Source organism: Myripristis murdjan, chromosome 15, assembly GCF_902150065.1.
Source record: "Myripristis murdjan chromosome 15, fMyrMur1.1, whole genome shotgun sequence".
Taxonomy (NCBI): Eukaryota; Metazoa; Chordata; class Actinopteri; order Holocentriformes; family Holocentridae; genus Myripristis; species Myripristis murdjan.
This window is the reverse complement of record NC_043994.1, coordinates 15,332,649-15,359,041: the sequence shown is the minus strand read 5'-3', so window position 1 is coordinate 15,359,041 and position 26,393 is coordinate 15,332,649. Positions and strand designations below refer to the sequence as shown.

At 41.2% G+C, this 26,393-nt stretch overlaps 1 protein-coding gene across 2 annotated transcripts; it reads left to right on the top strand.

Moving 5' to 3' along the window:
* Positions 1-2,607: 2,607 nt before the first annotated feature.
* LOC115373003 (gamma-adducin-like) lies at positions 2,608-25,814 on the top strand. 2 transcript variants are annotated; one of them, XM_030071200.1, is made up of 15 exons: positions 2,608-2,791; positions 11,759-12,007; positions 13,295-13,439; positions 14,247-14,398; positions 15,360-15,440; positions 15,909-16,058; positions 16,393-16,536; positions 17,017-17,115; positions 18,314-18,487; positions 20,279-20,539; positions 20,792-20,908; positions 21,431-21,520; positions 21,767-21,890; positions 23,606-23,704; positions 23,929-25,814. In XM_030071200.1, exons 2-15 carry the CDS (start codon positions 11,807-11,809, stop codon positions 24,273-24,275), a joined length of 2,184 nt encoding a protein of 727 aa, XP_029927060.1. In that variant the 5' UTR covers positions 2,608-2,791; positions 11,759-11,806; the 3' UTR covers positions 24,276-25,814. The 2 variants fall into 2 exon arrangements, with proteins under 2 accessions (XP_029927060.1, XP_029927059.1); XM_030071199.1 differs by lacking the exon at positions 2,608-2,791 and adding an exon at positions 10,329-10,428.
* The last annotated feature ends 579 nt before the right edge of the window (positions 25,815-26,393 follow it).

The window sequence follows — 26,393 nt, the reverse complement described above, 5'->3', positions numbered from 1 at the left end:
AACCCTGACAATTATGTTGGCATTCATTATATTATCAAAATCAATACAGAACCAAATCTAGTTATAATTAAGGAAGCAGCACAACCCAATTGGTTCCATCACAACCAGCAATTAATTGCACTGTGCCTTAGACAGCCCCCTCAAGCACTTGAGAATTTGGTCTGACAGCACCCTGTCCTTCTTCCAACTTATAATGAAAGTGCAAACCCGGGCAAGCTTGACTTTGTGTATCAGAGGCATTCCTCTGTCACTCTGCGGCAGGGCAAAGATTGAACCTTGTTTGGGTGGTGGAGAGAGCCAGGAGTGGTCCAAATACCCTGCACCTGATTAACATTTCATTCTATATCTGTGTTTCAGAAGACGCCGGCTGATGAGCTGGTCAACTAAATGGCTAGAGTATATGCGCTGGCTCTGAGTGACGAGAGAGCACCATGGGACTGACAGCCCGCAAAAGCTCTTGAATGTTGAGACCGTAGCTTTGCAGCCCCAGAAGAGGAGCATTGATTTATTTACAGACAGTTTGGCTCTGTGCTGAATGACAAGAACTGAGTCAAACACTGTTGGTGTTTCTTTTTTGTATTGTTACCAAAATAAAAGCAGCTCGAATAAGAATAAGATCTCTCATCTCCTAGTGTGCTTCCTGACAAGACACTGCTCATTTGTCATATACTGTCTCTGCCAATGTCAGCCTCATTCAGATCATCATCTTTCCAGCGCTAGATTGATGATGTGATGCACTTATCAGCCTTTCAGAGGTGCCTGTGAGTGGATCCATATTCTGAAGCACTCTCAGCCTCAGGTTTGATACCTGTTCTCCTGACAAGACTCAAAGTCACTTCTACAGTTTCCCTTGTCAAACAATCTCCTGGCTGACACTGCTCTTTCGACGGCACTTTACTTGTATAAACTATTACAAATCATTCACAACTTACCATATCCATGACATGTTGTTAAAAGTCCCCCAAACTCATTGGAAGAATGTTTAGCTCAATTTCCTCCTGGAATGGGAACACAAAGAAAGTGTGAAGAATCTGGCACACTTTTGTTGAGCAATGTGTGCATGTATGAAAAAAAAAATGTTTGCATGAAAACAGCTTTGTTGAGAGAGATGGGTAGAAATAGAGCTACAGAGGTGAAGAAAGAGAGCAAAAGAGTGTTTTTGACAGGAAGAGAGGAGATCTTCTGCTGTCAGTGTTGTGTGTAGTCTTCACTAGATGGCAGTGTAGTTTAGGAATATCATTTGGCAACATTCAAAGAAAGGTTATATGTTACATTTCACAGTTACCTTATCATTTTTGAAAATATCTCATAGATATGCTCATGTGTACTGAATACTGAAATACGCGTTTTACTCAAAAGTTATTCTGGGATTGGTGAAGGTTTCTGAAACTCACCATTTGGATGTTTATTTGACTAACATGACTTCTGTGGTCTATGACCTTTGACCTTGCTGGATGTGCTCTATGGCTGAGGGGTATCCTGCGGGTGTGGTTCGGTGGCTGCAGAAAGTTCAGGAAATGGGTGTTTTATCAGCCTGTAAAAAGACAACAACAACAACAGCATAGTGGGTGGGAAAAAGAAAAATCTAAATTTAACTCATCAGCTGCTGCCAATCCAAATAAAATCACCACGGGAACGTTTCCTGTTGCTGTCCCCTCCAAAGCAGATTGTGGTTCTTGGTTAATGGATATTATGTATGTTTCTCCGGCTATAAAGTTAAAGCTTAACAAATAACCGGTTGCTGGCATACTAATATGAGAAAATAACACATATTCCACACTTTTGATGGTGCCTGATGGATTTCCTCTGCTCTTATCATCTTTGATAAGACAAATTACACCCACACCCATCTATCACGGGCATGCACAGTTTGTCCCAACTGTGTCCCACATAAAACTCAAGTCTTGGTCCTTTTCTCGTCATTTGCTTTTGTGTCTTCACCATGCATTTGTTTCTTCACTGAAGCAGAACAACAATTCACCGCCTAAAGCATGTAACTGCCTTGTTTATCTGCCTTCTACCCAGCAATAGCATACCTCCTCAGATGCCTGATGTATTCAGGTGGCACAGAGAGGGAGAGCAGCGCTCTCCTACTCATTCACTCTCAGAGAGTATGTGGGAGGAGGTGATAGCCGGCAAGCATTTGCTGTGTGCAATGTCCTCCTCAACAGCAGAATTAGAACACAAGCTGCACTCACTATGCTGAGGAAAAACATGCCTTACAGAGATACTAAAAAGGAGATTGCCGCAGTTCTCTCCATTTACTGCAAAATTCACAATTGGTAACTCCTCTTTAATGTAACAGTTTAGTTTTACCTGTAAAAAAATAAAAAAAAACAAAAATAGCCATTGTGTTTAGAGCTTACCAAAGATGTGAAATAGGGCTATGAGCACAAATTACAGAAGCAGGATTCCATTAATCTTTAGGTGTATTTGTCATATTTAGTTTCTATTAGTGTTTGTGTATGTGTGTGTATGTGTGCGTCTGTGCGTGTGGAGGCGTTGCCCCTCCCATGTTTTCAGTCCTGTCCAGTCCCATGTAGTGGCTTGCTCTCCACAACCTCCTCTGACAGGCTTTCTTGCTTTCCTCCAGGAACACTGTGAGAATAGGCAGCCCCTGTCACAGAGGAGCCGAGGGAGTTTTAGAGATCAGAGGCAAAGCAGCAGTTTCTTCTCCTCTGGGAAACCAGATGACCCTTTTCAAAGTGATAATGTAAACAGCTATCCAGCAACTGGTGGAACCGTGGGAGTTTGAACTAAAAAGTGAAGAATTCTGCTACAGGAAAAAAAGGTAAAAATCCACCAACACTGAGAGGTTTATTATTTTACAGTTTTATCTATCAAGGCAGGCATGCGCTGAGTCTTGAGGTTCTGAGGTAAGATCAAAGCAAGGCAAGCTATATAGCTCCGTGCGATTTCAGCATCTATCAGCTTTGAAACTTTTGGAGAGTAAGAGGTTATCTTAAATACACTTATAGCACATAAAGCACAATTTGACGTCTATGAGAATGGAATTCTGGGAACAGATTTTTATACATTTCCTTATCTTGTACCAAAAGGTTGGCCTTCTGTATATACAATATTGAACAGTGGAGTAGAATTCTGAGTGAGAATGTCATGCATTTGATATTTCTTTGCATGTCGACCTGACTTTCTCCATTTGTTTTTACAATGCTGACAAGAGTTTGATAGCATTATTCCTCGCTTGACTGGCCTGTCTCTGACTGTATTGCCAACTCGCGCTGCAGAGGCTTCTAACAGCTGCTTTCAATTAATCGCACCCTCCAGAAACATTACACTGAGCAAGCTTTTGTTGATTTTAGATGTGGGTTTGGAGCAACACAGGATTTCATAATACTTGTGTCCTGCAATATGAGTTATAGACACCTATAAAGTTGAAAATGTGGGTCATGACCTAAACCCTCTCACCCATGTAATAGGTTGTTCTTGTTGTATCTTTTTTTTATGTAGCTTTCTCTGTATGAATTTTATGTTAGATTAAGTTTTATCATGTCATCAGCTCAACATTGTGTCCACAAAATTTCTAAGCCAGTTTCATAATTAATTTGGCAGCCTTTCACTCTCGTAAATACAATGATTAAAGTTAAATCTTCACATTTTTCTGTTTATGCTATCACCATATAGGTGTCTGGTTTCCTTCACAGGCTTTTCGTGCTGGGTTCTAAACAGAGAGCATTATCCTGCTCAATTTTCTTACCCTCCCAGTCTTTTCAGCTTTGCATTCCCACGGTCGTGCTTTGATTGTGACAACTTACTAGTAGTCAGTCGGCCAGACCCCTACATCAGACCTGAGCTGAAGTGAACCGCACCCTAGACGCTGGATCTCCAACATGGAGGCCGTCCAAAGACAACCAAAGCAGAGGCTCCAGCCAGCTCCTCCACTTACATAAACAAAGCCTGTCTCTTTCCAGACCGTTGCAGCTTGTGTGTGTGTGTGTGTGTGTGTGTGTGTGTTTGTGCGCGCATCCATGTTGTGATTGCATGCATGCGTGTCCTGATGCAGCGCTACATCCTAAAGCCGTGACGGCAGCATTCCAAGTGTAACAATGTAAATTGTTTCAGGTTCAAAGTGGCCTGTGTTGTTGCCACCCACCATGCTGTGGGAGTGGAGCAGGACCATTTTTAGCAGGTTGTGGATTGAAATACACTGTGTGAAGTTATCAAAACAAAGCCTGTGTTTTGCAGCAAAAAAAAAAAAAAAAAAAAAAAAAAAATCAAATCTCTTTTCTCACCACCTTTCTCCCGTAGGTTGATGCACACAGTTCATGTGCATGCTTGTGTATTTTAATGTCTTCTTTCAAATCAAAGACAATGGAATTAAACCCATATGTGCTCAACATTTTTACCTGTTCTTCAGATATACCCCCGTTCCCAGGCCTTTGAGAGAGTGGAGAATTTAATGCTCTAATCAATCATCTAAACTGTCACAACGGTCAGAAAGCACCATCCCACATTAACTAAGATCAAGTATGACTTTGTGGAATTGTGTTGAGATTATGCTTGGTGAAATTATTTAAATATAGTCCATGCATGGGACATTATGTCACAGGATGAAACATAAATGACACTTCCCGTCCCCAGGCTCTGAACAGTTGGTATCATTTAGCTTGGGTTCAGGGTCAAAGGTCACCAAGTTGATAAAAAAAAAAAAAGAAAAGAAAGAAAAAAAAGAAATGGTGCCCCTCGCCTCAGGGGCTAAGGAATAATTACCTGAAACGGATATCTGGGAGGGGGCCAGCATAAGTCTGCAAGTGTTATGCCAATATTTCATAAACTCTTCTAGCCGCAAAGGAAACAGTTGTGCTCTCAATCTTTGAGCAGTCAAACAACTCCACAGAGAATGGCTCCGGCTAATGAAGAAATATTATCGACTGTTACCTTGTGCTCTAATGACATGGGAGCGTAATCAGTCAGCGGGGCAGCATGAGAGCTGTTTTCCTCTGATGAGAAGATATGTTCACCTCATTGCATTTCCTTTTACAGAAAGCCTTGTGGCGTTGGGTCGAATAGGACACTGTCACAGCCTCTCCTCTTTTTCTTTTTCTTTTTTTTTTTTTTTTTGGTTTCGCTGTCTCTTTGCCTCTGTTTCTTGCACAATTTTCTGGCTTAAAGCAAAGACTGACAGTGTTTAGAGCATAAACTGGTCAGTAGGGGAAAAAAACAGCCTCTGGTCTACAAAAGTGGATGTTAATCCTCTCTCACTCATTCTCCTCTTAATTTTGCCTCAGACTGAGACAGCTTTAGCACAGCTGTTACCATGGCAACCCAGCCAGTGCAGACCTTGAAACAAAGTTGTGTTTTCCTGAAATATTTATTGTTAAAAATGCACATTTTTTAGCTCTGAATGTTAACACTACTTTGATGACGGTGAAATTTGATCCAAATAAACCTTCATTTTTTTATTTTATTTTATTTTATTTTTTTAATAGATGGACATTTGGAACAGATGGACAGACTTCCCAAAATTTCCACTGACGCCAGTTCACTGAAAGCAGACTCTGGTCTAGGCTACTTTTTTTTTTTTTTTTTTGCCCCACCACACTTTATTGTGATGGTTGTGGTACCTGGAAACACAAGCTGAGTGGAAACTCTCGGCATCTTCCTCCTCAGTGTTCAGTGCAGAGTTTCATATAGAGCAGCTTCCACACAAAGAGACATTTCTTTCATTTCACCGCTTTAAAGAGGTTATGAGTCCATCTGCTTGAGCAGACTGACTTTAAAATACTACTCATGAAATGTAATGAGCTCTAATGAATTAAAGCACTTATCAAACAAAGACCTGACTTTATTATAAAACCATTTTTTGATTGGCCTTGGTAGTGATACTCCATATTCCACTATTACTACAAATTAGCAATAAGAATGCCCTGCAATTATTATTTATGTCCTGAAAATAAAAGACTATGCAGAAAAATCTTTTTCTGCAAGTAATGTGGTAATAATCTGAATAAGGAATTACTTAATCAGGTATAGAGGTCTTTCTGCGCCACCATGCTGCCACTATTTTTTTTTTTTTTTTAACAATTAATAAACAGGCTTAAACATACAATTCATGAATCATTAAACAGACATTTACATGGCACAATTAATGAAACTGTTTATAGAAACAGAGGAAGAAGTAGAATAAGATGGCAAATTAAATAATTCCATTTCATAAATCTATCTTTATCAAAGAAAAAATACTGGAAGTTTAAACAGATATGCACAATTATGAAAAAGCTTAATTGTCCTTTTTTTTGTTCCATTGTCAATGTGTTCTCCCACTCATATTTCTTCTCACAGTTAATAAATGTACTGTTTCACCATTAATATTTTATTCAGTGTCTAAACTTTAGATTACTCTTTTATTATTATGATATGCACCCAGTGTGCACTGCTAATAATAATGATGATAGCATAGTACAGCCCTTAGCAGCAGCTTTCACTGACCACCTGTTGGTCTGTGGAGTCTCCCCCACGCTCTGTCTACATAGTCAACAGACCGTAGCATGTTATGAATGCTAGCCCAGTGTTTGGGACTGGGATACTTCAAAATTTGCCTGGTCTGGCAGATCAGATGGAGGCCCAACATGACCGTGCCTGATCACAATCTTCTTCCAACCAAGCAGTGGTGGAAACATTTTGAGGGATCCGTGTCCATGACAGTGTAGCTGCTTGCGAGTGTTAGAAAGGTGACAGCATCCTGCAGCAGGTGGCTGCACGCCGTCTTGCTCTTTCCTGATGGCATCTTTGACATCACTCTGCTTGCTGAAGTAGGGCCAGAGGCTTCTTCTTTAAGTTGGACTGCAGTTCAGCCACAGAAGTGAGCTATACTTCGTAGGCCATTTTGTGCTGATATTTCAGGGTTTTTCAGCTCCTGCTCAATCTTATAGATTTTTATTTCCATAAGGTACAGCGTACAGCAATTTTAGCCTCCCCTGCGTCCCCTCCAGAGCTTGTCTCCATTATCCCATTCACATCACTGTCAAACTGCTGCCACAGTAATGCTATGCTGCCCACTGGCTGCTTGATCCGCCTCTTCACTGACTGGATGCTGATACTCTCATGAGACGTGCAGATTCCCTGGTGCTGTAGTGGGGGCTCAGTGCCTGGCTCCTCCTGTGTCTCACCAGTTTTCTTACCACAGACATATTATTTGCTTGTGGCCTGCTGCGTTGATCTGTTGACCTCATGACTGTCCAACTGGGCACCCCTCTTGGGTCTCCAAATGAGGCACTTTGTCTCATGCTTGGGGTCTGCTCTTCACGGAGGACCTGAGCTTCATTGCTCAACTTTCTCAACCCATCTGCCATCTTTCTGAGCCACCTCTGTGTTTTCCCCACACTGTTTGACAAATAGTCCTTCCTGGCTGCTTCTGTTTGCAGGTGAAAGGCAGCACTGTTATGTCTGTTCATGCTCCCACCATATATGCACCATGGATCTTGTGTATTTCTTATAGAGAGCAATAGTTGCAACCTAGTTGAGAGGAGATAATGTGACTAGCAGAGGTTGCTGGCTCTTTCCTTGCAAGGACACATGCTGGCTACTGGCTAATATAGCCACAATCAGGTCGTCCTTCCAATATCCACACAGCAAAGCACGGGCACCAACACACAAAGCCTATCTTATGTCCATGTTCCAGTGACAGAAAATATTCACAATTGTGAGACACTGCGCAGGTAGAAAATAGGAGAATATTTCTGAGAAGATGGCAGTTTCTGTGTATGAGTCATACTGCACAGGAATAGAGAAAATAAATAGGCGATGCATCATGCTTCAGATGAAGCCAGAGCCTGTCCAGACTCTAAAAAAGAGGTTATTGGTCTTATGAATATGATGGTATTGATTTCACACTGGGTCTGTAAATTGATCTCATCACACAGTTTGTTTGCACATCCTTCCCTTTCTTGATGGAGCTATATTCATAAACAGTTTTTTTTTTCACTGTTATGTCGCAAGTTCCCTCTACCAAGCTATCAAGTATAAGTTTAGTTCTGTTGCTGCATCAATATTTATATCTGTGTACCGAGGCATCTCTAAGATTTATTTCATAGGGAATAATAATGTGGCAGGCACATTTTTATATTTCCATTTCTGTTTTAAATGTGTTTTTATCTATCTACCTATCCAGCCAGTATTTGAGAATTTGTGTCTAGAGGATATTTCCAGTGAGGTGCAGGGTGGCCATTGTGTGACAAGATAAAGGTGTGCTTTTATCTGTGGACATCAATATCCTTAACAGTAATCTTCATGAGTGAGGTTTCTACTAATAACATCTGACATTTGGTCAATGCTTTCAAGATGGACTGCCCTCCTTGAAAAGTTCAAATAGTCAGCAAGAATGCGGGGGCTGTCAAGTGGGAGGATGTTGTCTGCATGCATGTGTGTGTGTGTGTGTGTGTGTGTGTGTGTGTGTGTGTATGTGTGTGTGTGTGTGTGTGTGTGTGTGTGTGTGTGTGTATGTGTGTGTGTGCAAGTATTTGTATATTTGCATGTGCTTTTGCATAAGAAGGTGTGTGTTTGGACATTTTGGTTAGTATGTGGTTTCTGTGGGCACTCTGCCAGAGCAGGCAGGCAGGGTTTCAGGGTAGCCATGGGGAGTTGAGGGGTCACACAGCTCCGGAGTGAGAAACTTCTGCTTTTCATTACATCAACCCATATGTCCGCGTATCTGCTCCGCCTCTCAGACTCCGCTCTGTTTCCTGGAATTGTTGTGTCAGTCAGTGATCCAATCCTTCTCTCTGTCTCCCCAAAAATCTAGATAGTGTGTATATGTGTGTGTGTGCGTGTGATTAAAGGGTAATAGCTGTGTGGGCTGGCAGGAGCAGGGAGCTAGGAAACTTAGAAGTTGCTTTCAGTCTTGTACATTCATAGCGTGGAGGAGATTTTAATATCGCTACAACACTCTCTGGGGGGACTGACTATTGAGGCAGTCTCTGCTCTTAACAGAGTAAATTTGAGCAACTTTGCATTCACTTTAATCTTGATCTTATCTCCTGTTTACAGCGATAGAACCAATTTAGCTCACTTGAATAAAAACAGTTTGCAAGTGGTTTTGAAGCATCCCAGCGTGAGATTCCATTAGTGAGGCTTCTTGCTGTTATTATTGGTACATTATCATTAGCAGAACGTGGGCTCCAGGCTTTCCTAGAAAGCCAAATCACTGATGGCCATTTACAAAGAACTTGTTAAAAAGTAGTGGATCTTTATGATACAGGCCGGTGTGGGCTGTCAGCTGAAATCTTTATATATACCTAATTTAAATATAGAGCTTATTATAACCTCAGCATATACTATACCAGAGTCAATGCCACAAGTTATTTTTGTGGATGAGGCAGTAACAGTACAGAACGAATGAAAGAGGCCAAAATTGAGCATGATCTCCTCTGTCAGGGCTTTTCTGTGTTTTCACTGCTGTATACTAGCAAACATCCCATGTTTTAAAAACTTGCTGCTGGTGCTGCACCCACTTTGTCATTCACAGAGGAAGGCACTTGTACTGGGCTTTGAAGTGCTCTGTTTTGGTAATGCTGAGCCACAACTTTGATGGAAACCTCCAGGCAGGGACTGTGGGAGCGCAGAAGTCTCAGTTATTTATCAAATGAAGTGGTAAGAGTTAATGAATCACACATCACACCCACCCACCCACTACACAGAGAGAGGGAGAGGGAGAGAGAGAGAGAGATTAAAGTTGCACTGGGAAATTCACATCTGATGCAACAGTATTCACTTTCAACCTTTAATCAGAATACCGGTTTCATTCCTTAGAAAGGGGAATAAAACAATAAGGCTCCCCACTTCTACCTGGACCCCTAATTACAGGGTTAACTACAATACCAAAGAAAAGGTTAGTGCAAACTGTTGAGAATCACAGCCACACTAAGATAACACCGGAGTATCATAGGAATATTACAGCCATTTTTCTGTTTAGAGGAGAGGAAGAATGCCCCAGTGGTCATTCCTTTCTCCCGCTAAATTCGGCACCGGGCCTAGTAGTGGGTGGATAAATTAGGTCACATGGTCACTTTTCCTTTTTCCCACACTAACACACCCACATCCTCCTCCACGCAGCCCCTCTCCACTCTTCTGCAACTCAGACTCTCTCTCTCTCTCTCTCTCTCTCTCTCTCTCTCTCTCTCTCTCTCTCTCTCTCTCTCACTCACTTTCACAACACACACATACACACACGCACACACAAACGGTGGGCAGTCTGCGCGTCTATCTGGATACAGGCACGAAGTTGCACGCTGCAGGATTTCACAATGTATTCGAGTCGGGAATAACACACACGGCCGTGTTTGCCTTGTTTTTTTTTTATTTTTTTAATTATTATTATTTATAGGGCTTTCTTTTTCTTTTCTTTTCTTTTCCAAGACATTCGACATCGTCCGGAGGCGGTTAATCCCCAAACTGGACGGTTTCTTTCAGGTAATCTTCACACCTTCAAATTCAGTTTGTTGGATGTTAGTGGTTCGTTTTGCTGCGCCCGGGCTGATGCGATGCAAACATTATAAACCGAGCTCAAGTCTGAAAAAGTGCAGTTTAATGGTAAAGTCTGCCGCTCCTAGGAGTTGTTTGAGTAACCCCACACCCCCTTCCCTCCCCCCTCGCCTCCTCCCGCCCGTCCCCGCATCAACCCGCATAGTATCAGTGCTTTCAAGCTGTAGTTTGATGCAGTCGCTCTGTCTAGTGCCGCAACTCAACTTGAAGTGAAAGTGAAAACAGACAGAAAATTATTCATGCCTTATTCAGCCTGCTGGAGCCTGCTTTTCCACTGGTTGCTTACTAAAAGTACTTTTTGGGGCCTGGTGTACTGGCAAAAGATACACTCAGCTCCCCCTCCCACACACACACCACCCCCAAGGTATCGCTCTCAACACCAAAGGTGCTAACTGCTATTCAAACTAGGTGATTTGCATGAGGCTTGCAGGGGCCCACTGTTTCTTTGTTGACATGCTTTGCAGCTTTTGGCTTGACAGTCGAAGGAGGTAAATTGTTGCCACTTTCATCCCCCACTTTGTGGCTCGAGAAAGGCAAGAGATAGTGAGAATTTATTCCTAAGCTGATTGCCTGAGTAAAAATAAATAACATATTTGATTTGTGAGGTGGTGCTTGTGTATATTTGCATGTCTTAAAGTATCTTCAATATTGTGATGTGAGATTAGATATTGCCCGGGATTTTGTTTCAGCCACATTGTGATATCAATTAAATGTTGCCTTTTGCTGGTCTAAAAGGCAGCATTACAATAGAGAGACACAATATTTTGAACTTATTAGGCTGTTATTGCTGAAAAATACCTTTACCTGCTCATCATATCCACATTACTTGTGAGTAATCACTGATTCCACATTAGTGATCAGTCCTTATGTTCACAGTCCTCTCTCCCCATTCCCTAAATATCACATTCTTGATGTCAAGACGTATTTGGTCCAAAATATTGTAGTATTTGATTTTGTCAGTATTGTTTAGCCACACTGTGGGTTTATGTTATTGTGTTATTTCACTGTAGCTACTAAAGTAAAATAATTTTTGCATATGTTCACAGCAAACACAACTACAGTACAGTGTCAGTGAAGAGCTGCAACATCATTCTTGCATGGCAACCTCAATAATACAAAATTGTTCTTCTCTCCATTGTCTCCATCCCAGTAATTACATGAGTCACCACTGTGCCCGTATCTTTTGTTTTTATCTGACACTCGTTGCCTTGACAGCCTGATCGTGAGCTAAGCTAGAACTTTTTCTCCATCTGTGCAGATTCCAGTGGCAGAGTGAGTGGGTGTGCGGTTCAGACTCTACAGGAACATGAGTCTGGTGGAGGTGAGGCAGACGGCGGGGTCCATGACCCTGTCCCTGTCCAGCAACGACTCCAAGGAGCGCTACTTTGATCGCATGGATGAGAACGACCCGGAGTACCTCCGCTCTCGCAACATGTCTCCAGACCTGAGGCAGGACTTCAACATGATGGAGCAGAAGAAGAGGGTGACCCAGATCCTCCAGAGTCCAGTATGTATGCCACAGCTTTTTATATATATGTGTGTGCCCTCGCTCTCCCTTAAACATTAGTTTACACTATCTCTAAGTAATGGACAGCACTTTTAAAGCTGGAGCCATATACCTTTGTAGTTTGCCCAAGGTCATCTGAACTGCATTTGGATTGTTTTTCTCTTGTTTATGTGAAGGTCACTACACCCACTCTGCAGTATTTCTACCAGATATGGGTTCAGCTGTCAGTTTGTTTGGTAGAATAGCCCTACTGCCCTTGTCAAGTCTTATTAACAACAGAAATCGGATGTTCAGTGATAATCTGTGTTTGACTGCAGCTGCAGCTCTATCACTGCTGTGAGAGATACACTGCCAAAATCTCCCTGTTGTGTGGTAAAATATTGACATATCAAATTGAATCTCATGCAACTTTGGCCTCTTAAAATATTTACCAATATTATTACTGATGAAGTATTCCAAATAAACATATTTAGAGGTTAAAATGGAAGGTAATATTTCATGCCGATTCCTATTCTGGTTTATTTTGTTGCTTTGTTTCATTCTGTGCATTCTACATATAAACCTACAGCTGATTCTGTCATATAATGCAAAACCAGAAGGATGGAAAATTGAGCTGTGCAGTTAAATGTAGTACAAGGAGGTGCAATGAACACATGCCCATGGAGTGCATGGAAATAAGATGAGCCCACACTCATCTGTGATTGCATAACAGGCCCCAACAAGTGGAACTTATCTCATCACCATGGGAACCGTGGTAAGATGAAGCAGAATGCTGGAGCTGAGCTGTTGCACACAGGAGAATAGTGCTGTTTCACTGGAATGGATACACAACATTCACAGGCCACTCTGAAGGCATAAATTGATAGTCAGGCTTAATAAGAACACCCATCCCTCCCTCCAGTCAAGTCTTTTCACACACAGACAAAGAGGTTTTTAGTGGTCTTTCGTGATTTGTATAAAGTTGTAATAAGGAGGGTCTGAAAGCACGCTGACAGACCCTGAAAAGATACTGGAACTAGGTTGAGGTTACACTGTGTACACATGAGCTACCATGGCAATGTGCTCGTCTCTCCCCTCTGCTCCCCAAGTCACTGCTAAGAAAAAACTGAGTCATGTAACGCAAAGTGAAGCAATATATCTTGCTTTGTCATACAGCTAGCTGCGTGGAGGAAAGGCTCTGGAAATGGAAGAGTGACTCGATTCCCCAGGATGTTTATAATGCAGGATGTTTCTTTAGGACAATTTTATTTAAGGTGTTAAAGGTAACCTCTTTGCTTTTTGTAATAGGTGTTTAAAGATGAGCTGGAAGGCCTGATCCAGGATCAGTTGACAAAGGGCAACAACCCCACAGGGCTCCTGGCCCTGAGGCAGATAGCTGACCTGATCATGGGCAACACATTGGGAGGGGCTGGCCCCTTGACTTCACCCATCAGTGAGTGGCACTGTGTGTGTGTGTGTGGGTGGGTGGGTGAATAGGTGGGTGAGTGTGAGTATGTCTGTTTTTCTTTGTCTGTGATTGTCATTCAGCATGTCTTCTCTTTGTCTGTATGCATAATGCAGCCTGAATATGTTCATTGTGGAAAGCTGAATACTCAGACTCTTGTGACACTAAAATCCCCTGAAACAGCAGGAAAGCCAAAAACATGTTGACCACATTCTACATCTTAAATGTTTCTATTAAGTAACCCACATGACCAGTCGCAAGAATGAATCACAGCTGTCTGCTGTGCCAATTGTGTTGCTCCAGTGGAGGTTACAGGGGTTAAAAAGAACCATTTTCAAAAAGCTTGAGTGTCAAAACTGTAACTGTTTGAGAAATCTAAACATAGGCACCATAGTAAATGGCTTTTGAAGTAATTAAGGCAGACCTGCTCTTTTGGAAAGCTAAAGTGGCCATAAAACATGAGGTCCTGTTTTGCTAAATGCCCTTATATAGTATTATGGTCCAAAAATACCCTGCAGCCTCTTGTTAGAAGTCCTGAGAAAAGCCCCTGTTTTGATTCAGCTGTGGATACTCAGTGTTCCTGAGATGTTCCAAATTTACATTTAAGCTTTTTTTCCCTTGCAGATATTTTAGCTAGATGCAGATAAAGAAATGGATTGTTGAAGTAAACAAGTGGAGTATGGAGATATTGGAACAAAAAAAATAGATTAAAAAAAAACAAAAAACGGTGTTGTTAATGCATGATAAATAACTAGTCTGAATGATTCTGATAATGCTTTATATGTTGTGTGCCAGGCTTGGGAATGGTGACTCCAGTTAATGACTTGTATGGCATCGAGTCTCCAACTTTTGCCAAAGGGGAGAAACAGAATCGCTGCAAGCTGGCCAGCCTCTACAGGCTCGTCGACCTCCTCAGCTGGGCTCGTTTTACAAGCTCATACATTACTGTGAGTGCAACTTCATGAACTGACTGCCATGTACAGTACATCTGTATATGTGTGCCGCACAAGGTTCCTGTATTTTTATGTTAACCATATGTTCTCCAGCTCCTGTAAGAACAAATGATGTGAAGTAGAATACTGCTTTATTTTAAGAATTCATTTATTATTTATGGGCCAGGACAGTCACATTTTTGTGAACATGAACAGCTCTCCCGCAGTCACATTTCAGAGAGCTAAAACATGCACCGGTGATGTCAGGAGGTAAAACCCCGGAGTTAGAGAAAGTCGGTTTTGTCAGCCTGCGGAAAGTTGGAGGTTTTCCCCGGTGAAGCAAGCTTTATTCTGCAGCACAGAGTTCCCCAAAGCATTGACTAGATGAGGTGGATCACCCTGCCTTAAGCAGTGCTAATCCACCTAAAAGAATTTAATGAGTATCGGTTTCAGTGGAGAGTTTTTGTGTCCCGCGGTGTAATGCTGTTTCAGAGACCTTTTCTACCATGACTAGAATGAAATCCTGGGAATATCTCTGTGCTCCTAATGTCCCTGTTAGATCTAGATGACAGTCTTTTTTTTTTTTTTTTTACATTTTTCAGTCACTTTCCTATGGAGTAGTTGCAAATTATATATATTAAGTTACTTATATATTAACATTAATGGTGTGTATAGGTTTTGATTACATATGCCAATTTTGATTAATGTGCAGCTCATGTACATAAAACATTAAATTTAAGAGGTTTTAGAAAAAGAATTTAGACTAAAATGCAGTTTGTGAAATGTTAGGCTGGCCGAATTATCCCCATCCCTCCACTCATCATTATTATGATAATACTGAATATTATGATACTTTGACAGGACAATTCCTGCATAACTTCTTGCATAAGTTTCTGATTCAGATGACTTAATTTCTGACATACTTTTTGACATGTTTTATGTACGCTTTTCATAATTCCCTCTCCTTTTGTCCCAGGTGCGTGTCACCAAAGAGCAGGACCACATTCTTATCAGCCCACAAGGTCTGTCTTTTGCTGAGGTGACAGCGGCAAACTTGGTGAGCACATCAGCAGAACGTGTTTTCATTTTTCCATTAACAAAAAAGTGTCAGTGTCACGAGCTCTCACCGCATAGATCACCAGTGTCTCTCAAATTTGCATCAGTATAGATGGTATCGTATATAGATGTGATATAGTAACGTAATTTAGAGTTAATGATTTGATTATTACTAGAAGAGAATAATTGACCTCTCCTACCTTTGCAGAGGGACTCAGCATAATAAATGACGCTGTGGAATTCACCAAAGAGAAATGTCTGGCGTTGTGCTTTATGGATGGCTTTTCATCTTATTGCCAATATGTAATTAGCTGGGTTTAGTATTTATTACGGGTATCTTTTCATGCTGTGAAATTAAATTGAATCTCTGTGTTATTAGAGAGTAGAGAATAGATATAATAAAAAGATGGATAATAACAACAGAGTATTCTCACAGCCCCTTATTTTATGACTTTTCTGCCATTCTTAGGTCAAAGTAAACATGATCGGTGATGTGGTGGACCAGGGCTCTACCGAACTGGGAATTGACCATTTTGGTTTCAGTCCTCATGCAGCCATTTACTCCATGCGCCCTGATGTGAAGTGCATCATACACATACACACCCCGGCCACAGCTGCTGTAAGTACGCTCCAAGCTAAAATCACATGAGCACGTAACAAGGTTCATCTTAATCAGGGCATAAAAGCCGCAGCTAAATGCTTTTTTTGGCACTGCAGGAAAATGGCTGAATTAAAAGCAGCCCCCCCCAACCCGCATGCCTTGTTATTGTCGACGCAGGCGCCCTGTTATGTGTGTTAGCCGTTGCCTTTGAAGCGTGGCTGTAAATTGCGCAGCCCATGATGAACAGCAGCATGTAAACGTTTTATTTGTCCCTGATAGGCCCCCAAAAAATGTGCCTTTAGGTGCTTGTTGGTGTATCACAGTCACCGTTGCTTTCATCCCATGTTAACAGGTGTCCTCTATGAAAAGTGGAATCCTGCCCATTTCCCAGGATGCTTTGCTTCTGGGTGATGTGAGTTACTTTGGTTACCACGGCTGCCTGGATGATAAAGAGGAGAAGGTGGAGTTCCAGAAAGCCTTGGGCCCGACTGCCAAGGTAGTGTCAGATGAAGAGACTCCAATATTATCCCACACAAAACAGAACAATAAATGTTTGGTTTTATGAGGCTGGTCTCTCTGTGTCACTTTATTTTGTACCAGTAATCATTAAGTGTATTCTTTTGGACAAATGCATACCAAAATAATTAAATCCCCCTTCATACTTACACTGCAAGTTCCCTCTATAGAGCAGATGATCTGATTAGATCTTGGAGCACCTTGCCGCATACATTTGCATATTAATAGGGGAAAATTATTTCCTTGAAACTGCTATAAATCTTTAATGCTATAAGATATAGAGTTGATATTAGTACCACCCATGTGTTCTGTAAAGACGAGTAAGTTGACACAGAAGTGTTTTCTGTCCAATGCAGTAATTACTGCATTAACTGCCCCCCATAACTGATTTAATATATCGTGGTGATTATCACAGGACATTAAGCAGCTCGCGTGCCTCTTGTTATGCTATTTTTTTTAGGTGATGGTCCTGAGGAACCATGGGCTGGTCGCTCTCGGGGAGACTATTGAAGAGGCTTTCCACTATGTTTACCACTCACAGCAGGCTTGTGAAATCCAGGTAGGCTCGATTTTATTTTTAACACTCTCTCTGCTAATGAAATATAATTACCACATTCAGATTGAATTATTTTCCAACATAATGTGAGCAGTGTGGCCTTGATACATTTTTTACACACTGAATTAGAGCTCTTAGAGACAAGTTTGGTGAATGGGAGGGGATTTTACCTGTTCAGTGAAATTCTGCTGGCTCAGTGTGAAGCTGCTGAAGTCCATCGCTGACGCACACCTCTGATTTTTATTTGAGTTTTATCCCTCACTTTGATCGTGTTTGTCCACCATAATGCATTAGACCACTCACAGCAGCCTCATTGTGAGGTTGACGCTGTAGTGTCAACACATGAACACACTAAGGAAGGGATGCCCCGTTACTGTAATTGGTAGCTTGACTTGGGACGATTGGATTTTAGCGAACGCAGCCCTAGCAGCAGCCAGAGAAACCAGATGTTTTCACAGTACATTTACTTTATGGGTTTATAATGGGGATTTCACCACGTGATAAAACTATGTTGAAGGATACTTGCCCACAGCGGCTTTCATGTGTATAAATCATAGATATACTTGTATTTTTTTTTTTTTTTTTTTCACTTTTAGAAAATCGTTTCCTCGTTTTTGGAAATGAGTCAAACTGTTATTGGTGCTTTTCCAGTTTCCTGTTTTGAATTGTATGGTCTTCTTGCTCTATCTTCAATGTACTGGAAGCAAAGCTGACAAGATGCTGAACATATGTTTGAACAAAGCTAAACCTAATATGTGATGGAGAGCCTTGTTTCCAGCCAGCACCAGGTGGAACCCTGCAGTGTTTGGGGAGTGGTGCTGAGATGTTGCCATTGCTTTGTATGTGGGATGCAGTCTGGGTATTTTTTTTTTTTTTATCACCCTGTGTGTCTGGACTGCATTTGTTTTTTTCATTGCTTTTGACACATATTGACAACTCCGTCTACACATAATTACTATTTCCCTGAACTGAAAGCCTTATCCCAAAGGAGAGAAAATATTTATCCATTCCAGGCTCAGTATTCTCTTTTGCAAGTGCTGTTTGTATTTCAGAATTATGCTGCATATGCATCAGTGAAACTTGCTAATGGAATTTTGAAATGACTTTGGCTCATTGCAAAGACATGATAATTGGGCTTGTAGCTGCAAGACTAAAAAGAATGTATGTTTTAACTAACTTGATAATAAATGTCTTCCTGGAGGTGAGTGCCCTGAGGTGCTCCGGCGGAGTGGACAACCTCGTGCTCCTGGACAGGGAGAAGTTCAAACCCCTGACCCAGGGAGCGGCCGCCGCCGGGGTGGTGGTGGACAACGAGGTGAAATGGAAAGTGGGCGAGGCGGAGTTCGAGTCCCTTCTGAGGATGCTGGACAACCTGGTGAGTGAACCCTGACCTGTGCCCCCCAGCCATGATGCTCTGAGTTTCCTCTCTCAAGGACTTCCTGAGGAAATGATCACATAGCTCCGGCACAAAACACAAAATGAGTCCAGAATAATTGGATTGTGCTCTTGAGCTGTATTTTGTACATGTATTTTCTCAATATGATAGTTCTTTAGTAGTATCATCATCAGGATATGTTAGCATTTTTAAGTCTCTCTTGTTTTTGTTCTTCTGTAAAACATATTGTATTGCTCTCTGGTATAATTATTATTATATTATTATGATCCTGTGTCTGCCTGTGTCAGACTATGCCTCTGGTGTTTGGTGTTATAAAGCGCACATTATGTATTTCGCGGCACAGAAAAGAGCAATTAGAAGTTTTCTAGCTGTACATAAACTTGTTCCAATACAACTGGAGGCATAGGTTGGGAACCATGCAATATCAGGCATAAAGAAAATACAGTTAGGCTATGGAACAGACTCGTTAATATGTCTGAGGAAAGATGAACAAAAAACAGATACTAACGGGGATGTTACCCATAACAATCCATGGCCAAGAGAGCTAGCAGGTATGTTCTCTGAGGCTAGACTCATTTATATGCTTGGAAATATATTGCACAATAATGATAACCAAATTGACTGTTTTCTAATTTCAAGAACAAGGGCCAGCATATAACTTCTAAGCACCATTAAGAACCTGAACTATGTTACTTTTAACTTAACAAGAGGACAAAGGTCAGTATGTGCTCAGCTGAGATCTAGTATTCTACTTTTGGCAGCAGAAATGGGTAGCTGAGGAGGACAAACCTAAATCAGATTGAAAATGGATTCTATTTTTTGGTTTAATTGCCCATTCTGCAATAATCTGAGAAGAAAATGAACAAAATGTACCTGCTTATTTAATTTCTATTGGTGATGGGAAAGGGTTCATTCTTTTAAATACCATTAGCCATTCACTAGAAACAGGGGCTTAGACAGTAGCATGCTGTATGGTAGTGCTGTTGTCTCTTGAATACATCTGTGCTGTTTGCACTACTGTCAGTTGTATACAGTGCTGCACTAATGACCAGTGTGTGAGTGAACTTGAGCGGGCACAGTAGATGTTAGGCCATGTCTGATCTCGTGTCTGATTGAGTGTACTGCTAGCTAACAACTGGGGCTAGAGTAGGTTGCAGCTGTGTTAACTTTTGCAGCTCTCTGTGATCACAGCACGCCCACCCGCTCTGTCATAGCTTCCAGATGGCAAGGCGTGCTGTGGGGTGTTAAGAGCACGCAGACCACACAGTCGCTTAGTGTCGGACTGGACTCAACACATTGTGGGTTCCCATCGGTTGGATTCTAGTTGTCTCTCCCCGTCTTTGATGCATTTCTTAACAACACACTCTTTCAATCCCTGCTGCCAGCTGAGAGCAAGTCTTATCTTTTCCCTTTGACACTGGGCTTGTCTGCAGAGGGCTGTTTCTATATGCTATGAAAAATGTTGAAAGTGTTTAGAGGCATTGTGAAAGCACATCATGGGTTGCCTATACATCCTTTACTTGGAATATCTTTCATAACTGGTAAAGTGTATTCCTTACTGTATAAAATGTGTGGTGGAATAATTGTAATTATTAGTAACAGTGATAATAATTACAGAGCGCTTTTCAAAAAAAAGTTACCATGTTGTCCACAGCTATACTTTGCATAAAACTGCATTGCAGAATAACTGCAAGTATTTTGACCTCTGGCAATGGATACTTGTTTAATAAGTATGCCAGAACAATGAGTCCTCTCTCTGTGACCTGCCAGGGATACAGAACCGGCTACTCTCACAGGAACCCCATTGTGCGGGAGAAACCTCGCTCCAAGAACGACGTGGAGATCCCTGCCACGGTATCTACTGTCCCACCAGAGGACGGTGACTTGGGCCTGCGTAGCCCCCTCAAGTTTATGGCACAGAAACAGCAGAGAGAAAGAACCCGCTGGCTCAACTCACCCAACAGCTACCTGAAGGTCAATGTGCCTGAACGTTCACCCAGCGGGGAGTGCAGCCCCAGGACCAAGACCACGGTGCGTTGATATATGATAAAAGTCTAACAGGAGAACAGTTTGTCTCTTGGATTTAACATCCAAATCCTTTCCACCAGTATTTTTTGGCCTCTAAGGGTGTCTGTAGCTCTGCCATTTGCCCATGGTTGAGACAGGAGGCTGCAATTCTCCTATATTAGCCTGCCCTCTTGTGGAAGATTGAATAAATGCACGTTTTAAAATAGAGGTCTTTAATTTCACGTTTTTCCTCATGATTCCTTTCTTTTGTCTCAGTGGATGAAGTCTTCAGAGCCAGGAAACAGTAGCTGCACCCCAATAAGGATCGAGGACCCCAACCAGTTTGTTCCACTCAACACTGATCCCACAGAGGTTTTGGACAAGAGGAACCGGGTCAGTCGGAACATCATCGCTCTTTTCACACTACGCTGCCTGCCAAATGTTACAGTCCTGCACAGTGAAAACCTGCAAACTGCTGTGTCATTTATTTTCATCATCCGTGGGGACGGTGATGGTTCAATATATTAAACTATGACTGGGTCAGTTGTGTTAATAAAAATCCTCTTCAAGCCCAGTTTTCCCCCTGGTTCCCAAACTCTTTACATACCAGGCTTGCGCTGTATGGATCAAACCTTCCATTTCCCACAAAGTATTGTATAGGAAACCCAATTGAACTCATTTCCAAGTAAATTGATATTGATTAGACTGACCAATATGTTCTGACAAGCGTCCCTCTAGCATGGCAGCTGCATTTCAAACACAATCAGTCAATCAAAAAGCCACTAAAATTGATCTAATAAAGAAACACTGCTCTGTCATTAGCTGTTTGTGGCAGGCTTCAAGTTGATGACACTTTTAGCATCTCCTGGAGGGAATGCCTGAATCAGTTTAAAGACAATATTTTCCCTTGTGTAGATAAGAGAACAGCACAGAGGTGACCAGATGACTCCAGGACCAAAGTCTCAGCTACTGGCAGGCATTGTTGTGGACACCACACCAGGACCAGTGAGTATTTCTCCAATATTTCCTACAGTGAAATAGCGCATTACTGAAGCTACAACCATACAGCGTCATACACAATACAGCAAGTCATTTTTATCATTGAATTCCCTGTATTACTAGTCTTCATTGTTCCACATAAGCACTTATATCAGTCAAAACAGATACAAAGTAAGTATTTGTGGCTCTGTTATCACAGACTATGGCACATCGGGTGACCCTAATATCTTTTTATGCTATTTTCTCCACCAGGCTTTCATCATTGAGGATGAGGAGCAGACTCGCTCACTTCCCCCCAACCCTTTCAGTGGGCTGACAGAGAAAGAGCTGGACGAGTACAAGAACATAGTGGAGCAAAAGCAGCAACGCCAAGAAGGTGCTAATTTCTGCATTGCATAGCCTGTTTCTACATAATGGGATTCTGTTATAAAGACCCACTTTGCACCGTTTCTCTTTAAAGGCATAAAAACTCCACTTATTTTAATCCTCATTGGGCTTTCATGGCTTCATATTCACCATTCAGCTCATGCAGATTATGAGAGTACAGTTTTTTGGGGCTAATCCTCGTGGTCACCGGAGGTCAGAAAAGAAATTGAGATGCGCAGGCGAAGCCAGGCTTCAAGGCTAACAGAGATCTGACATAATCATACAAGGCCAACAGTGGTGAAACTCTTGGGTTTGGTTCAGTGGAATTTAAGGCCAACTCAGTGCAGATTTCTGAAGAATTTTGACTTTGAATTTAACTTGTTCAGCAGCTAAATTAGTAAGTATCTAAGACATTACTGCATGCTCAACTGTGACCTTGGATAGAAGTTTTAAATTACATAATTTAGGGGTGTGACTCTGGCGTCTTTGGGTCTGCTTTCCTCAGTCTGAACTGTTTCATATCAGACACAGTTTGATATAAAATGCAAACACCACTTTACTCATTTGAATTCATGTGAACACACAAATATCACCATATCTTTGAAAAAAAAAAATACCACATTATCTTTGACCAAATACTTGGATTTCAGTATTGTGAAATTATTGTGGGGATAATTGGTGCTTTCATAAGATATGTATACAAAATAATGTTAGTAATGTGGATATGATGACCAAGCAAGGGGAGGCACATAGCTAGAACAGTCTAAAGTCTGCAAATTGCATGCCTTTACTGTGATGCAGCCTTTAAAACCAGGAAAAGATAGCACTTGTGCCATATCACAGCATTATGGTATCCAAAATCCCAGACTATATTTAGTTACATATCTCAATATTGATAAAACACCCGTAGCCCAGGCCAGCAGTTAAATTCAGTTGAAGTGTTCAATGCCTTCACTTTCAAACTGGATCCTTAGCGGAAGCCTGAGCCAGACTCCTGGATCCCTCAACATTCAAAATTAAAACCACGGTTGATGTTGAGGTGAAAGGTGCAATGTTTCAGCCATGTCGAGTGAAATCAGCACGTTCCAGCATTCCTCTGAGTGGAAAGGTCTTCTGACAGGGATGGTGACAGGTCGGCTGAAAACACAGCAGTATGCTTCATAATATATTCATGTTGCGGTAATGACGGCACAAAAGGCAAAAAACGTGGCATGGTGCAAGAGGGGCCAAGCTTTCTCCCACACTGTATTAGAATGCCACCTTTATCTCTGACCTTGATAATAATTTCATTTGTAATGAAGATTTATAGAGAGCCCGCCAAGGCGCTTGAGGCCCGCCGCCTAGTTTATTTTGCTGGAAGCCTGCTTTTCACATCTGAAAATTTTATGGACTTTACAGGATATTTTCAAACATTTCAGAGAGCTTAGAGCATTTTAACATTTGAATTCCTCCAGTATAGTTTTAGAGTGAAGGAGCTATTCGTAGCATGTAGTAGTCGTATAAAAGTACACAGTCTGCAGCTCTGAATTATTCTGTATTCATGACATTTTTAGAAACGACTAGCCTCCCAGGTAAAGTTGTTTATCCAACCTCATATTCAACAGCTGTAGCTTTTACAGTTTGCAGTGAAATCTCCCGAAGATGGAAATTTGTTTATTTGATAAACCTCACACCGCCTTAAAAACTCCAGCTTTGTCATTGATGATGGATTGAACTCTTTTGCAGATGAGGATGAGGATGCCACTGATGCAGATGAGATGACCACATTCGATGGCTCCACCATCTCCCTCTCCCTCTCCCCCATAATGACTCCCGCTAAGCAAGGTGATTGGCCGGTCAATTTGTTTATTCTAGCCAGAGGAAAAGAATTGTTTACTAGTTTGTGTGATTTTAGGCTTTTCTAATATAACGTATAACAGGCCATTGCATTACCTGCCACATCATGAGCAGTCCAACTCCCTGTGTAGTGCGATCATGACAGCCTTGTCTGTATGATTGCAGCTGTTAGCCACAACTCTCTTCACTGATTCAGTTTCATCTGTTGACAGAGACAATGCCCAATGGGAAGGACCACTTGGCAGAGTTAGAGGAGGATCTGAGCATCAAGGTTTCCAAGCTGAGCGTCAGCACTACAGAAACGGTTGAAATCTCCATAACGACCACGGAGAAGACGGGGGAGAATCAGACCCCAGAGAGCCAAAGCAAGTCCCCCAAGAAAAAGAAGAAGAAGTTCCGCACCCCTTCATTCCTGAAAAAGAGCAAGAAAAAGGACAAAGAGAGAGATAAAGACAAAGAAAAAGTAAAAGAAAAGGACAAAGAGAAAGAAAAAGAGAAGGACAAAGAGAAAGAAAAAGAGAAGGACAAAGAGAAAGAGAAAGAAAAAACAGAGGCATAATTTCATAAACTGAATAAATATCAGCTTCGCTAGGAAACATGAATTGCCCACTTAGTGGTGATTCTTTTTTGTGCTTCTTTTTTGTTTTTTTGAAACAAAGCGAAATAACAGAAATGATTTAGTATCATCTAGTAATAAATAATAATCTCCCTGGACAGTCACTTTTTTTCTCACTTGGACCCGGCCAATTTGTGAGAAGAGTTTTTGTCCTTCCTTTGCTTCCTTTGTCACACACATCTTTGATCCAGGTGAAAGCTTTTCCACCATGTGCCAGCAGATGGTAATATGGATGTTTTTTTTTTGTTTTTTTTCCTGAGAGCTTTTTGTAGTTGACCACTTGTTAAAGTGAATATAAGTGAAAGGTAATTGTGAGACTGCATATTTTTACTACCCATATTATTATTGGGCTTTAGTGAATGGATGCTATAAGACACTAAGAGCGTTTTCATAGATATATCAAATTTTGGCCTGATAGGTATATGTGATTTTTTTTTCCTATATTCCATTTTTGAATGTATAGTGAAAGGTAAGAAATTTGTCAAACAATATCTGAAGTTGAGCCTTAAGCAGTACGATTTCTATCTGGACCTATTCACAGTTATGCTATCTTGTAATAATATATGTCGGTTTATATAACAGGTAATACGATGCTGTGTTGGATAGTTCAATACAAGATTTCATATTCTTTCCATACTTATGATTATTTCATCAGACCTATAATTGGTAATGCATAAAATAATTCATGTCTGGCATGTTTTTCCAATAATAGTGATGTTTTCCCCATGGTTGCTGCTTAATTGTAATTGTACAAGGAACTGACTGTGATTAACTGGGAATGAGTTAAGGCACGTGTTGGCCTCTGACACAGTTTTCATATTGGTGGTTATGAATCTGAAGGTAAATTAGTACAAGTAGAATATGGATGTGACTTGATAGTGAAATGTGCCAAGCCTGAAATGCGCAAGTTGACTGTTGTGATGGCTATTTTGACTAACAGTGTCCAAATAGTAAGTTGCTGGCAATATGTTGTGTTTTATTTTATTTTATTTTTTTGTAGCCACTATTTGAGATTGATATAAAGTATTTTAGAGGACCATATATTAACAATCCAGTCAATAATGTGAATGATTTTCTTCAATCCTATGGGAGAAAATTCTTTGCCTTTGTAAATAAAATGTCTTTTTTTGTGTGCCGTTTTTTGTAACGTTAAACCAAAATGAGGGTATTAATGATGAAATCTAGAAATGTGACACTACAATCTAATATCAATATTCTAACATTACTTTTGTCATAGTTCTTTTCACTGTAGGCTCCTTATTTACATTAATACTGAGTATACATCATGTTTACAGATTGTATTACTAATGTCGTGTGTGCGCATAGTGCTTGTGTTTTCACGGTTGTTTACATTGCTCCTTGTATAGCCTGGGCGTTTGCATAGGGCGTGGTGCTTTACATTATTGCCACCTCGCCTCAGTGCCAGTCCTTTTAAAATTGCATTCCACCTAATGTAATAAAAACTGGGATATGTTTATTTAATTGTTTTATTGCTCTTTTGTTTTTTGACTGATAGACTTTTTGACTTTTGGCAGTTTGTTGCCTGCATATAAATACAGTACAACATAAAGACAGGTTTTGGATTCGGTTGAATAGTTATGCATTTATCTCCCATGCTGTATTTCAAATAGCACATTTCACCTGCTGTATTTCATTTGCATGGCTATGGAAATCCAGCTAACCATACCGAGTTCTAAGTTAACACTGGTCAGAGACTGTAACTGTCCGCCGTTAGAGACAAAATAACACCCTAGGTATGAATTCAAGCCTTCTGCACATCTATTTACACAGCTTTCAGTGGTAAAATAGCGTCCCCCCTAAAACAATGTGCTCCGTTCAGTGATAATTGTGTGTGTGTGAAGCCGTATAATCAGTCTTCTGCCATGATATGAATGGGTGTTGTCATGGTAATCCACTGAGAGGGGCTGTGGAGACAAAGAGGGGATTTGGTGTCTCCAACAGGTGTTCGTGTTTAGGGGAGTGACAGGATCCATACCTAACCCACACACCCCTCCTGTGAGGTGACAGAAGGGACAAAAGATTGAGTCAGAGATAGTAAAC

Excerpts from the sequence above, each read along its gene's own strand:
- LOC115373003 (XM_030071200.1), top strand. The coding sequence starts at position 11,807 with ATGAGTCTGGTGGAGGTGAGGCAGACGGCGGGGTCCATGACCCTGTCC. Across the intron at positions 18,488-20,278 it reads TGAGGATGCTGGACAACCTG|GGATACAGAACCGGCTACTC; the intron begins GTGAGTGAACCC and ends GTGACCTGCCAG. Across the intron at positions 21,521-21,766 it reads TGGACACCACACCAGGACCA|GCTTTCATCATTGAGGATGA; the intron begins GTGAGTATTTCT and ends TTTCTCCACCAG.